The sequence below is a fragment of the Chelon labrosus genome, assembly GCF_963514085.1.
Source record: "Chelon labrosus genome assembly, chromosome: 6".
In the NCBI taxonomy this organism is placed as follows: domain Eukaryota; kingdom Metazoa; phylum Chordata; class Actinopteri; order Mugiliformes; family Mugilidae; genus Chelon; species Chelon labrosus.
Genome location: NC_140342.1, coordinates 13,116,380 through 13,132,454, shown reverse-complemented (window position 1 = coordinate 13,132,454; position 16,075 = coordinate 13,116,380). Strand labels below are relative to the sequence as shown.

Below are 16,075 nucleotides of genomic sequence, written 5' to 3'. Positions count from 1 at the left end.
AATACAACAGTGAAAATGCAAAGTATATATAGACAGAACTGAATAGTCCATTCATTTTAGTGCTTTGGAGCACAAACCAAGAGTTGGGCATAAGAAAATTATGCTACTACAGTACAAGTATTGATAGATGATAGATTATGCTTTCAAATGTAAAATAACCTAAACAAAAATAACATAAAAACAAATATTAGATTGCATCTACATCTACTATACATCATTTAAGCTCCTTTTTGATCCCCATCATCTCATTTAGAAAATATCTATTCATCATCAAATATCTACTCTACTAATTATATTACAAGAGTCCAGTCACAGGAAATAGAAAAATATCAAATATCACCAGTGATGATAAGAAAACATGACAACCTGAACGAGCAGAAATATTGCTGTGGTAACCACCATTGTCCTTTTGACATCAGCGAATATCATCCCTCTGGTCTTCTTAGTGGCTGCCCTGAACGCCCTGGCACTTCAGGGGACAATCAGTACAACCTGACTGGGAGAGGGAGTGGGTAATAAGGGGGCTGTGTGATAGGGAGGTCTAAGTTCCTTGTTAATGTCAGATGGCTGTGTCCCAGAATACGGTCGTCTGTGTCGGGTAAGGGGGAGGACGGATCTTCTTGGCCCCGCTGCTTTTTCCCCAGCCTGGGAGGACAGATGCGCTTTCCTGCTTGCACTGACTTCGTTCCTGGTGCCTGTCCTCGTTCCTGTCCGGAGGTGGTGGTGGCGGCTTCTCTAGAGACCTCTGCAAGTGTGGATGCTGTCTGGAGCGGATCTCCATGCAGAGGGTGCGCTTCCTCTCGATCTGCTCCAGCATTGTGGTGTCTCCACATATCCATGGCATCTGGGGCATCTGAGGGACAGAGTCAATGAATAGTAGGGGTAATATTCATGGATTTCAGTGCAAGATTCAAATCACAGTGTGTCAATTGCTAATGGAAACCATTATGGATTACCACAGAGTTCCCTGCTTTGGATAAAAGCTTTCCTTCTCTGTATTCATTGACAATTTACCTTAAGTAGTTAATAAATCTTCAGTTGCAATGTATGCTGATGATAACTATGTCCAATCAAAGTAATAACTCCATCCTATTAATGGTCTATGTAACTGGGCCAATTATAATGATGTTTTCAGATATATCTAAATCATAATCTACGATGGATGGGAGTAGACATGGATAGCGAACAGACCCTTGTACAAAGCTCAAATCTAGAATGAGTCGATCAGTTCCAAATGCTGGGAATTACAGTTTTAAAAGCTCTTACTTTAATATTATCAAAATTCCATTTGGAGTATTGTTCAGCTGCCGTTGAAATCAGTCAACGCCGCCAACGAGGCTGCCAGGTTATTTTTAAAATGTTGAAACCGCATCAGCATTCGCTTTAATTTATAAAGAAACAATCCGATCATCAAGTATAACCCCAGCTTAATTATTCCTTTCCCAAACAGCCTCATCAGAATGTAACGCGCTGCCTCGCACAATTAGAGAATTCTTTCACACCTGCTCTTTGTAGCTTTGTTTTGTCTAGGATTACAATATTCATGTTAGCATTAGCTAGTCATTGTTTAATTTAATAAGATGTTTTCCTGTTGTGTTTTTGTGGTGACAATGAGAATGAGAAACATACAGATTGAGGAGGGAGCTTGAGGGGTTTGTAAGATGATTAAACTATGAGTAGAGAAGACATACCTGATTTTGATGCGACTCCACTGCTCTCCTTTGTGGAGTTCCCATTGGAGATGGATTAGCAGGCATAGAAGTTGAGCGTCCATACTTAGATGCTGACTTTAGATCTACAAAGGAAGGGGACATACATGTTATATACGGAACACTGTGACTATATACTGTGATTTTTCTCCTGAAACTGAACCCTTACCATTTCCTGTTCCAGTGGTCATCGGTGGGCTACCTGATGGCCTCCCGTGGTGAGTAGGTGTTGTTGTTGATGAGTGCTGCCCTGACACTGTGCTGCCGTTCCTCTCTTGTGCTTTTGACTGGTCCGTGTTGTAATTCGCTCTTTTATCTCGCCGTGGCGTGCCATCAGATCTGTATCCTCGCTCTTTATTATCACCCCTGTGCTCCATTGCAGAGGGGCTCTTGGTGCTCTTGAGATCATAATGATGCTGCTCTGAGCCATTCAGGCTTCTGTCTTTGCTGTCCCGTCTCACTTCAAGGCCAGTTCTGCTCAGATCTTTACTGTCCTGCCTGGGTAAAAGTGGAGGAGGCAGATCTCCTCCTCCGTTGTGGCAGCTCCGATCTCTCCCCTCATACTTGGATTCCGAGACGGACCCAACCCTGTCTTTGCTGCTTCTGGACGTTTCTTGTCGGGGTAGGATCTCAGGTGGCTGATCAATTCTACCTTCATGTCTATGCTCGATGTCATTTCTTTCTCTCTCTTTGCTCTCCTGATGGGGTAACAAATCTGGACGATGATCTTTGCCGTCATGTCTGTGTTCTGGAGCAGTTCTAACTCTGTCTTTGCTTTCTTGTCGGGGCAGCTCAGGTGGCCGGTCTCTGCTTTCGTGCTTTGAGTCCACACCATTCCTGGCTCGTTCTTTACTATCTTGTCGGGGTAAGAGCTCAGGCGGCTGATCCAGCAGTCTCTCTCTGCTTTCATGTCTGTAGTCTACACCGTTTCTTGACCTTTCCTTGCTGTCATGTTTTGGTAACAGCTCAGGTGGCTGATCTAGCAGTCTGTCTTTGCTGTCTTGTCTCAGCAAGCACTCCATACCGTGCCCCCCACTCCGATCTTTACTGTCTCTCCTTGGCAGCAGGTCACTATTGCCAATGCCTCTGTCCTTGGAGTCTCTCCTTATCAAAGGGTTGGATTCTAAGGAGCTGCAGCCCCTGTCTTTGGAGTCCCGTCTCACAGGGATGGCCTCTACACTGCTGCTATCCCTGCGAACAGGTGGTGTATCTACACTGCTACAAGTACGGTCTTTGCTGTTGCGCCTGTGGGGCAAATGTTCTACATTGCTGCTTCCTCTGTCTTTATCTTTGTCCCTGTCTCTATCTCTATCTCTGTCTTTGTCTCTGTCTCTGTCTCTATCTCTATCTCTATCTCTGTCTCTATCTTTGTCCCTGTCTCTGTCTTTGTCTCTCCGATGAGAAGAGTCTTTGCCGTGGCGCTCCTTGGATTCTCGCTTGGACTCCTTGCTGTGACTGTGGCGTTCCTTGCCTTCTCGCTTGGACTCGCTGTGAGACTTGCTTTTGGACTCAGCTGTGAGAGAAAAGAAAAAATATGTTAAAACATGAAAAGTGATTCAAGCAAACACATTCAGCTTTGGCATAAACTGGATAGAAAGTTTAATTACAGAAGGATAGTTAGGATAAGTACTTAGTGCTGCAATGGCGAGAGACATCCTCTAGGTGTCAGTCACTAGTCACAGAAGAAGCAGTGGCGTACCAGAACATTTACAGTAGATGAATAAATATTGGGGCCAACAGGCATTAGAATTTGATGGATTTGATAATAATACATACTGCCAATGGATGTCTTATAGTAATTTTAAATGGAACTTGTAGATCTTGCTTCATTTTCACAGTTCTTTTACTTTAAATCTACAGTATATATATATATATATATATATATATATATATATATATATATATATAATGTGTGGCATTACTATAAAGAAACCGTTTACCAATACAACGTACACTCTTAAACATGTAACACTGTCACTATGCTTATCTTTTTCTGATTTCTTGCATGCACATTCACACTGAGTCTTCTGACTCTGTTTAAGCAAATGCACATAAAATATTGCAGCCCATAAGTGTGGGAAATGCAAATGGGGAACCGTATGTATGTCACTAATACAAAGCTCAATAGATACATTATAGATCATCACTGCTTAAAAAATGTGCATCATTTATTTCCACATAGGTTGTGCTTCAACCTACAATATAGCACACAAGCATCTCCTGTCATGCCAGCGTGTCATGTACATGCCATTTTAGTGTGTGCAGATGTGTGTTGGGTGCGTATGTGTGCGTCTACGTATGTATGTATGTGTGCGGTGATTAACCAGTTGGTAAGTGGGTCAGGCTAGCTGTTGCTGCCTCCATCGCCTCAGAAAAGGAGAGAAAAAAAAAAATAACCTCCATTCCTCCACAACCTCCAAGCTCATTACACCATGTGTGCTTGTAGCCATTCACGGAGCAACACACACAACCTGTTAGTGCTTGTTAGCCCCATGTGGCTCTTTCACCCAGGAGTTAGGATACAGAGAGCCGTCACCGCAGCCCACAGTTGATGTATAGATGACATATGCAACCAGTTAACAAACCATATGGGTCTAGAGAACGAAGTACGGTCAAAGGGCTAAGTGGTGAGCCATCACAGGGATTTCCTGGCACCTGAATGCAACCATTGACTATAAATCACTTATAAGAAGATTCTAATTATACCAGTCTAATTAAAACAATGCATAGAAATCACATGATTAAACAGCATATGTGCTCTAATTTGGCACAAGTATGCACCAACTAGAAGATATATATCCCATTGCAGTCAAAATGGCAAAGAATCATAAATTCTCTGAGCTTCCACTCTCCCCATCTGCACAGCTGCCCCAGTCACCTGATTGGCTAAATTACGAGTAAAGTATGTGCTGATTGGACAGAATCTTCAATCCTCTGATCAGGTGTAGATTTGAGTTCAGAGTCAGAGCTATCCCTATCACGAGCTCGTTGCTCCATTGCAGACCGGCGTGCCCTGAGCTGTGATTGGCTGCATTACCCACGGGGAGGGAAGCTGCAAATAAGAAGCAGGGATTTCTCCTCCTTCCACTGTTGCTATGTTGTAGTTGCTAAGAGCACTGAGTAAGGATGGATGTGTGCATTCTTTGGAGTTATTTCATGATTTATGGTGTATGTACAAATGCTGTTAAATAAATCTCATTTCATTAAAGATGTTGGTTCAGCTGTTTAAGTAATTTCAGATTGTACAGCTCAGGTCTAAAGAGGTATGTAATGTTGGAATTATATGTCAGCTATAGGGTGAACCTGCATGCTAAACCCCACTCTAAATCATTAGATACTCCATATTAATTTATTAGTGACCTTTTTCAAATAATACATGACAATCCGCAAGAGCTGCACTGCCCTTCATTCATTAATACCACAGTGCTTATTTAATTTTGGTTTAATGCCTGCAGTCACATTTTTTATTTATTCATTTACATTAAATTTCAAAATATTCAAGCTTACCGTGGCTATTAAAAAATGGCTGCATTATGCATGACAACGAGAATGACAGTTGTAACTGACCGATAATGCTGCTGGCACCAAACTCACAGAATGACATAAAATATGACCACAAGGTTTAAAGTTTTTATATAATTTTTTTTTTGTTAACTTGAATCCTTTTGTACAGCTCTGAGTAGTTAGTCTTCCCAGCTGCATTTATTTTGGCTTCGTCTTGAGTGTGGCATGAATATCTGTATTTAAATATGATGTTTACATATTTAAAAGTAATGCTGCCTGATGGCCTAACGCCATGGGACCTGCTGCCCGCTTTGGTCTTTAATCCCCTCAGATTAAATCATACGATCTGTATCAGACTTGGCTCGGTGGGCCTAGATTAAACAAATGGAAGGTTGCAGACAGTGTGGAGGTCCATGGTATTGTACAAGTGGTGCTTTGTATGCACAGTCTCCTAAATTACTAGTGTTACACTTGGCAACTCTTAAATAAGGATGAATTACACTATCACTGACTGGGGAAACATAGCATTTAGACACTAACACTGTCCACATCATCCATAGATAGGATGACCATGATAAAGGCAGATATGTGTAGGTCTAATAAAGTTGTTTCATATGCTACAAGTCTTTTCATATTCTTTTTCCTCCTCCATACACCTTCGTAGTAGGTGAAGTTGGTGACACATTGGACGTTATCCCTGCTTTTCAGATTGTTATTCTAAGACTTGAAGATATGATGATATGAAATTAAATGAAGTAAAGGTATGTGCAATGGAGTCAATGGAGATGCAGCTACAAGCTACTATATCTACTCTCCTAAGGACTCACCGGTCATAAATAAGTACATGTGAGGACATTGATGCGTGCTTTGTTTCACTATATCCCATTGACATATAACAAATGTGTGAAATAACTCACTCTCTCCAGGCTCTTTAGACTTTCTGCCACTGGAGTTTTTCTTCAGCATGTTTCTGCCTGTGGTGAACAGGTTGGTCAGTTCATCCAGTGGACTGGTGGGCGTCCGCGAACGCCCCGTCGACACATTCTGCATAGAGCCATGGAGCCGCCCCACGCCGTCTTGAGGTGGTGAGCCCTTGCCGTGAGGTGTGGCAGAAGCGCTCCGCGGCAGCCCCCCAGGGAAGGGCATCGGAGCATCGAACGGAGGAGTACGCATGAGGCTCAGGGGGGTTAGGCAGCGGCCCATGCTGACTGGAGACGGACAAGCAGAGTGGCTCCGCTGGTAGGAGGAGGACGAAGAGGATTTGTAGAGGGTGCAGGGTAGAGGAGGCGCAGAGGAGCGGCCGGAGACAGTGAGTGTAGGGGTGGCGGTGAGTTCTCTACGGAGGTGTGCCGATGAAGGGGGCTCGCTGGAAGAGGTGGGAGATTTGCTGTAGGACTGGTTCTCCAGCATGGGTAATTTGGTTACATCTAATGGGGTGAGGGGAGACTCGTCCGAGTTGGGCGAGCATTGCGCTGGCGCTGGTGGAAACACCAACAGTGGAGGCCGATGGGTGAGTAAATTGGGAAAGGGCGCAGGAATGTCACAGAGGGGAATGTTTCGAGGTGTGGAGCAGCGGCTGAGAGGCTCAGGATCATAGGGTGCAGGGGTGGGGCACGCGGAGCGACATCCCACAGGGTCGGTGCGGTACTCCATATCATCCAGAACTGGGTACTTCATCTCCTCGTACACAGACTCTCCTGGCTCCTCATCCTCACTCTTCAAGGGTTCTCGTGGTCCAACATCAATCCCGCCCATCTCTATGTAGACAGGTTCATCTTCACAGTCATCCGTAGGGCTCTCGTCACTCTGTGGAGGCGAGGGGTTGCGTTCGCAGGGGGACGTGACGTGGTGGAGCGGCCTGGAGGGGCACACCCCGCTGCCTCCGTGGTTCTTAATGTAGGACTCATCGAAAGAAACGCTCAGTTGTGTGTTGGGATTCCTCTTGGGTTTGGGTGGCGGCACCCTCCTGCAGTCCTCACTGCATCCTTGAGCTCCTAAAGAATCGAGAGGAATAAACATTAATCATTTGGACAAATTCCTAAGCACAACCTGGATCAAACACACTACATGTTGTTTAACACATTTGATGTGGTATGACGTACTACACAGTGAAAAAATGTATTTGATAAAAGTCTGTTTTCATGAACTATTTATCATTCATCAAGTGAATAATTAGTAGTGACATGAAGCCTTTTTCAGTTCTTTGGGTCAGTTGTAGGTCAGCATGTAATGCTGAGAGCAATATCTTGAGTCAGATATGTGGGAACAGTTGAGGCATATGCATGTTTCTAGGTCACATTTATGGCGGTGGAGCAGTATGTGAGTATAGTATCTGGGTCACACACACTGTGGAGCTTCTTTTTGATAGTGGTGACGTAGCATTGCAGCGTGAAGTGCTTTAGATGTGGCGCAGTGAGGTATTTGTTCAGCTTTCACATTGCCAGGATACTGTACTAGATGGCGTACTGTAAAGGAAAATACAGTACAGTCCCAACGCTTGTTTAGTGACAGTACTCAGAGCTTTATACTACTTATCCATACTCTATACTACTGAGTTGCACGACGTCTATTTCCAGATTTCTAGGTCAGACACTGAGATGTGTGCACAGGAGTGGCTCTTTATTTTGACAGGCAGCAGGAGATAAGAGTAGTTAAGAGCTGGACCATGTCTGAAATTTTCAAACTGCAGATTTTACACCTTTAATAATTCAGATGCCAGATGGCCCAGACACACGCATACTTCCCGTTACTGTATGACTCACCACCATCGCTACACGCGCGCACGCACACACGCGCTGACAATGCACATGCCTACACATTCAGAGGGGGAAATTAGGACAGACACGTACACATTTTATAGCACATAATCTCACATCCTATGAAGTCAGTCTTCCGGGAAAGAGAAGCCGAACAGTGTGCCCTTGTAGGTATGTCTTCCAAGTTTCCATCACATCTGAATATTTAGCTTTACAGAATTAGTTGCTAGAGAACAAACAATAAATTAAGTGATGTCAACTTTGGTAATCACGACAGAGAATACGGAGATCTTTTGTTTTGATGCTTGCTCATCCCCTCATCACCACTTACTAATAAGTGTTTCTGGTATGTGTTTAATTTGACTTGGGTGAATGAAATCACATTCCTTTGCACTCTATCTTCCCGTTTTTACGTGTGTACATGCATGCCTGTGTATATGTGCATACAATATCTTGCACACAATGGTGCCTCTTTTCTACAGCTGCAAAGACATTCCTACGCTTGCAGGTTTTCACAGAGGATGCTGAGATCTGTTTCTGCACTGATGATGAATCCATCCCTTCAAACATCTCTTACTCCCTGTCCTTTCTCTTCTCTCCTCTCTCCTCTTTTACCCCTCCCCCTTTAGCGGATGTGTTTACCCGCAACCCCCCCCCCACCTCCTCCCGGGGAAAACGAATCTAGGTCAATCGCTCCTCCTGAATGAATTCTACACTGACAAGCTCCTCCCCTTTCCGCTAAAGCGCCAGCTACAGAGCACGCAACCCTCCCCTCAGCCAGGGACACCCCCACACTCCGTCTCTGATTGGCTCGAAAAGCTCAGACTTCAGCATCTCTGGAGCCTCATTGGCCCGAGTTGCACAGTGATGCTGTGATTGGCCGGGCTGCAGGGGGTCTTGTTTCTGTGGGATGGTTGCCGTGGTGCCCAGGAAGATCTGTGTGCACATAGAGAGATCCCCACCAATCTGAGCCAGGCTGGGCGACACCCTAAACATCACGTTGGCAGCGAAGCATCCAAACTGAAATGGAGTCAAAGCTTCCTGCAACCTCTGAGTCTTTTCTCTCTGACAGGCACCTGCCTTAAAGAAGGTTGCAAAACACACATGTACTGTGTATAGAGAATACCCGCCCAGTTAATTAAAGCTCACGCTACCACACATCGAAAAGACAGCTTTCTGCAACACTGCTTTATGTGCAATGACAACAGCTCTGACAACTGACTGTGTGACCAGTGACCCTCTAAGGATAACACATTTCTCTCATCAGTCTGCTATACAGTACTAAGTGGATAAATAGAGTAGCACCTGATGACTGCAATTTATCAGTATATATTTTTGCTTTGAAAATTAAACATATAACACAAGACATTTGTTTTAATCCTTGAGATAACAGTCATAAATAATCCAGAGAATATTTATTCCTCAATAATAAAAAATACAGTTATTATAAAATACAAAATGATGTAAGATGGTTTATTTAAAATTTTCCCCCAGAGCCGAGGGGCAATATGCAAACAACCGTTTTTTCTAACCTTTCTTAGTTGAATTTCGTATTCTGAGTTGGTCAGTCCTGTGCATTATTATTTATTTCTTTTTTACAGGACAATTCAAAGTATCATCACCCCTCACAAAATGGGCAAACCATGTTCAGAGCAGAATGTCTCACTCTTCAAGTATTGCTTTATATGTTGTGTACTGCAGGATTCTACATATGCAACGCTATCCAGCATATTCGACCTGGTGTTTAACTATGGTTTAGCCCTATTGTAGTAGCCCTTCTTTTATATATCAATGTGCAACTATGGCATTTAATGGTAAGTACTGAGTGAAAAGCTAGATGTCATGTCATTGTGGAGAAACAATGTTGAGTAGGGCACCGGGGAGAGCATCTATATATAGCACAGTAGTTTGGTGTGAAGTGCCACCACCACTCACCGTCACATCTCTCCCCGCGGCAGGTGGACACGGGGCTGTGGTCCACCGCCTCAGACGACATGCTCAGCTTGGTGGCCGGGTCCCTCCTGGGCTTAGGTGGGGGCTGCTTCCTAGAGGTCGGACTTCCCACTTCCTCCTCGCCTCCACCCCCGCTGTTGCCGCCACCGACAGAGTGGAGGGACTGGGAGCGCACGGAGAAACCCTGCCCACAGGCGATGGCGTGCAGGTGGGGCATGGGCATGCGTTCTTGGGGGTCTGGCATTGTAATGGAGCCCATACGCAAGTGCTTGCCTTCAGTTGCTATGTCCTCACCCGTTCTAAAAGAGCAAGATAGGAGAAGAGGGGAACAAAAAAATTACATTATATATGGGAAATAGGGACGGATAAAAAGTTCCTACATCATACCCCGTAGTCTGTTCCTGCCACGAGACAGCAGAAATAGCACATACCATACCCCAATATACAGATGTCACCAAGGCACGTCTCCATTTAAGCATATGTGCTTGTGTGCGTGTGTGTGCAACTCATTCTGTGCCACTGATGAGCGCACTAAGTTAACAACAACAGACACGTTAGTGCCACTGACAACAGGGCCTCTTTCAGGGCAAAGCATTGATTTGAGTTTAACCCTGGATATGACAGACACCTCACACACAAACACACACATAATGACACCATGGACGTCCCCCCGCCTGTACACAATCAATCCCTATAAATGGACGATTGGCCCGAATGGAGCGTTAATGATGTCTGAGTGTCGAGTGGTAATGGGGTAACTGAAGTGTGTGTGTGTGTGTGTGTGTGTGTCTGTGTGAGTGTTTATTGCAGAGGAAAAAAAAAAAAAAAGAGAGATGTGACTGTGTTTAGGGTAGAAAATGTTGGTACAAAACACATGATAATTTAGCAATGTATATGCAATGTATGCATCTAAATTATTATCAAATCAAACACAATTAAGTTTATTGTCAGATATTTAAATTCTTAAATCAAACTGAATGAATCTGCATGTTTGCGTTCACAGTGTAATCATGCAGTGGGTGTTTATGTGCATATGTATGTGTGTGCGTGTGCGTGTACTTGTGTGAATGACCCCTTAGTCTGTGACTTTGCTGACTCCTACTCCCTCCCGGCCAGCTGCTGAACAGAAGGTGCTTGGTGGGCCCGGTTCATTGGTCAGGGGCTTAACTTCGCCTAGCAACAGGGTACCCATAGAAACCAGACACAAAACCAGCTGCCGCCGCACAACAATAATAAACTACATGTGCACCTCATAACACTATGGCATGTGTGCACAAAAACCACATCAGGGTTTGTTATAATTTGACAAGTGTTAAAAGAAAAAGGTGACAACCTGTAGAGCCACAGTGTCCAGGAATACAAACAAAAATAATTAAGTAAAGAACAAATTGTGTTATTTTGTGTAAAATGTCACTAAAAAAAAAAAGTGGAAGAAACTTCAAGATTCAGCCACAGGTGTCAGTATTAACAACTCTCCCTCTTGTATGTTTTGGGTGTGCATCTGCTGTGACATGCCCTCCCATATGCATGGGTTTCATGTGTGTGTGGGTGGGTGGGTGTGACTGGATTTCTGGTGACTGGGTTATTTATAGGATATTTGCCCAGTGATTGGCTACAGGACAGACCACAGGTGCACTTGGACCAGTTGAGTTGACTTGTTGTCGGGTAGCTCTGGGTCTCTCACTGTGTGACATCATGTGACAGGAAAGACAGCAAAAACAAAAACAAAAACAAACAAAACACCGAAGGAGATACTGAGAAAAACAATAAAAAAAAATAAATGTCTGACTGAGTTGGCACGTATGTGTGCACGAGAGGTAAAGAAATACGAAAGCTGCCGTTTGCAATTTGCATGCATATGTAAATATAGGCAAATGGCAGTGTGTGCGTGTGTGTGGTGGGGAGTGGCGGTTATGAACACTCTTGCATCTTTAAATACATTTGTGAACATCTGTGTGTGTGAGAGAGAGACTAAGTTTCTTCTGTTGCAATACAATAAAAGAAACTCGATAGCAGAAGGCAGGAAGGCCCGCCTCACTCAAAGCCAACGTGCTGATTTGATTGGCCTATGGCTGTTCCAGCTGTCACCAGGCAGAACACATCTCTTGCAACTGAGCTCACACTTAATCTCCCTCTAACAGGTTTTTTTTTCCCCTTTTCCCCACTCTTAAACACATTTGCTCTAACAAGCTCTTCCTCAAATACAGCTCTTTCACTGGACATCTCCTCTTCCCTACCCTTTCTCTCAAACTCAATATATTCCTTTTTTTCCCCTGTTGTTCATGCCCGTTCACGCACATGTACGCAATCACGAATGTACGTCCTTCTTACGCAAGTGCAACCGTGCACACATGAATTCTCACACTCTATCACTCTCATTCTGTTACTGTAAAAATGGGTCGTCTCATTGACCTACTTATAGGCCGCCTCATAAAATATCCAGATATATTTTAGACTCTTCCTCCAGTGACTGTGTATTAATGTTTGATCTTTGGCTAAAAGACAGTGGACGGACAGCAGGACAGTAGATGCCACTTTCCTCAGGCTTAATCTTGTCCCATTAACCAAGATACTGCGCAGGACTGGAAATGAGAGCAATTAGATTACGCTGGTGAGCAAAAAAATGTTTTTGTAATGCCTGATGGATACAGTCGGACTTTGACTGGGCAAGTAATACACTGTACTGAATTCACTGTTCAACCAACAGTCAGAGGACAGCTCTGTTAAACAGCATGACCCTTTGACGGAAACGTGGCAGGGTTCAAAGAGTCCCCCACCAAAAAAAACAACAAAAAAAATAAAAAACGCGTCAATGTAATTATTGGATGAACAGCTAAATTTTACAACAGCTGCTAAAATACTTTGTGCTCTGTCTGAAAGGCTGACAGAAAACAAATAGTTTTTAGAATCCATGACTAGATTGGACAGCATTTCCCATAAGCCTTTATGATGTTGGTTTAGCAAGCTGCATCATTAGGTTGATTATGGAGAACAAGAGTGTGTTTCTCTGCTTTATGAAAAACTGATGTCCTCCATAGAAAACAAACACTAAATTGGTCATTTTGAGAAAATTTTACTATGAAAAATACAGCATCTAAAAATATAGACGCCATGTGTTAAACATATCTTGACATTTCTAGTATTGCAGATCAATCATAATTCACGAGGCATAAGAAAAAGTAAGAACCCTCCCAACCTTAACAACGACTGAAATCGATGTATGAAGATGAATAAATTCAGTATAGTGTTTGTAAGTGTTGTTGCATGCCATGAAAAGTTTTGCTGTTATTTTATGGGTGGCATAAAGCGATACGGATAACCATGTTGCTGCAACCACACAGCCCAAACCCTTCTGCGATAACGATTTCAACGACTCTGAGACTCAGTGCTTGTTATTCTAACCCACAACACTAGCACGCTGTAGCCACGTGCTTGTCACGTTTCAAGTGCGTGCGTTTTATTCGGTCAAATTTCAGAATGCCACACAGCGATGTTGCTGCGCACAGAGGCACTCCTGTAAACGCTTCTACGTAAAGACATTAAAAAGATAATTCAGCAGAATATAGAACATATGTTTGACCGAGTTAACTGGACAAAAATGTATTTTCAAGCTCTGTGAGATGTCACCACAGCTTCTTAACAACGACACAACGTTCTACACAGTTGAAAAACATAACAAGAGTCAACAAACGTGTCTCATTCACATCCTAAAACACATTTTCCGTCACGGCTCACCCCTCCCTCTTTCTTAATTCTAAAAGCTCTCCATCTCAAAAATGGAGCAGTGGTGACCTCCACCCAAGGACAAGTCCCAAATAAGTCTAAAAGTGAAAAATTAATTATCCTCCATAGATCATGGGGCGCGCCAGTCCACACTCGTAAACTCCAAAATATAGCGCTCTGCCATTGCCACAGGGACCCTCTGGCCACTTGTCCCAGATCTGTACAAGTGAACCCATTGACATCTTTGCATTTACAGGACAGAATCCCATTGGTGCACTAAAAAACACTCAAGCAAAATTAAAAATGAAGCTAAGTTAAACGAATGGGAAAGTATATGCTGTTTATAGGATATCCCTGTGCTATCAAATTTATGTCAATAAATATGTGTTATGTTTTTTTTTTACTTTTGTGAGCACTTATTTTCGTCATACCTCCTTATGGCTTCCTCCTGTTTTCTCTTCTTCTCGTTCTTTTCCTGCAGGAATGTCCTATTTCTCTCATTCCTGGCGTGGTCCAAGTTCTGAGCTACCAGGCCGTTGTAGGCTCTCAGCCCATTCTCCTCAACATACTGGAAAAATCTGAGAGTTTCCTCCTCTTTGGAGCTCATCATTCTTCAAGTGTTTCCGCTGCATTCTGATGAGGAGAGATATCAGTCAGAATTATTTGCCTAGAAGCGAAACTGAACACTACCATTCTGAAGGCAAAACAAGCACGGAAATGTGTAAGTGATTAGCCTTTCATCCTTCACTTTTCAAGGTCAGCTTTGGTGGGAGAAAAACGACAGAGATTGCATAAGCCAGCAAATAATACAGCCCATTGGTTCTGTGTGGTGCTGCTGCCGCTGCTGTTATTTTTAATGTTTCTGGCTGTCGCTGTGGAGTTCGTGTCCTATGGAAAATTCACGTTGGTGGTGAGACTTGCATCATGCCTGTGTCCGGAAGAGTAAGCATTTTCCCTGGAGGGGGGGTTGCAGCATCTTTCTCCATCATTCATGGTGTTACATGTTAAACGCACACACACACACACACACATGCATGCACAAAAGCTCACAGTAAATATGCAAACAGCCAAGGGAATCACTATCTTGCTACAATTACTCATAACCTTCTGTTTCAGTGTGGATCAGTAGTGGCTGCTCATTTTCTCAGTTGTGTTTGCACATTTCCTGGCTGAAATTACTGGCTTTAACCAAGCGAGTGTTTGAATGAAACTGAAAAAGGCCTTTCATCTTCCGCAGTTGTAATTCATGTTGGGCTCAGATGTGAAAATACAGCACTCCAGGGAAATGAAATGAACCAGTCTTAAGAGACTGCGATGCATGGTTTTGCATATAACATCAATCTTGTGTTTCAGATCCACAAATAATCCCTACTTGACGTTCCTTACTGCATCGTGATTCTGTAAAAAGACTTTTACTGACGTAATTTTCATCAAAAAGAGCCCGGATGTTGCTCAGTTCCTCTGTGAAGCATTGACATTGATGCAATCATTCTGTAATTCACTCCCAAATCTGTTTAAAATAGCACTTGCAGCCACTTAAGATCTAAGCACAGAATAGGGTGGTGAATGATGTGGGTCAGTGTGCATGCATGTGCCGGATGCATTTGCCTGAAAACCTGTGCAACTGCATGCAACATGGTATATACAATGTGCAACAGCCTAGTGTGAATTTGGAGAGGCCAGTAGTGGAAGAAAAGAAGACAGAGCATGCTTTTATGTAGGTCAATGTTTTCAGATCAGCCTAAGACTTGTTTACGTGTGAGAGAAGCACTGAGTGGAGTGTGAGCGTGCGTAGGGAGGGGGAGGGGGCTAGCGATAACTGTATGTATGTTTGTGTGTGTGTGTAGGGAGGCAAGGGCGGCAAAGGGGGGTCTTGGAGGGCAGCCAGATGGAGACTGCATGGCCAGGAAGCCGGCCATTGTCTGGCTACCCTCACTATCCCTCTACCTCATGTCTGTCTATCAATCGGTCCAGCATGCGGGCGAGGTCAGCGGGTTTATCTGCCGGTTCCAATCCCCGTGATGCATCCTCAACACTCTTTAGCACAGGTTTTTACGGGCATGCGGAAAGGACTGATAAGAGCCAAAAGAACGAAACACCGTCTCAGAGCAGAGTTCAGACTAGGACACTGATGCATGGTGTCAAGCAGTGTGGAAGGTCTGAAGCTGTGCAAAGGCAGTCAATCTAGGTTTCTGAGGAAAAATGAGGTGCACCAGTTGGAGGTGCAGCAATGAGAAGGCACAGTTCAAACAGTGTTTGAGCTGAATTAAGCCTGCCTGCCTAATCCCCGTAAGCCTGCAGCAGCACTCTGCACTGGAATCAGCTTGTTTATCACAGTGAACCAACAAAACCTTTCACATTGGATTGTCCTCCGTTAACTCATCGATGTAAAATGCTACGGTATTATTATTTGCTCGTCTCTGTAAGACC

General features: G+C 43.8%; 1 protein-coding gene across 1 annotated transcript; it reads right to left on the bottom strand.

Moving 5' to 3' along the window:
* Positions 1–161: 161 nt before the first annotated feature.
* On the bottom strand, positions 162–14,276 carry nyap2b (neuronal tyrosine-phosphorylated phosphoinositide-3-kinase adaptor 2b). Its single transcript, XM_084547199.1, has 7 exons — positions 14,077–14,276; positions 9,905–10,221; positions 6,131–7,207; positions 3,083–3,222; positions 1,879–3,034; positions 1,692–1,795; positions 162–853 (listed from the first exon to the last, which is right to left on the bottom strand). Exons 1-7 carry the CDS (start codon positions 14,253–14,255, stop codon positions 560–562), a joined length of 3,267 nt encoding a protein of 1,088 aa, XP_084403325.1. The 5' UTR covers positions 14,256–14,276; the 3' UTR covers positions 162–559.
* Between the last annotated feature and the right edge of the window lie 1,799 nt (positions 14,277–16,075).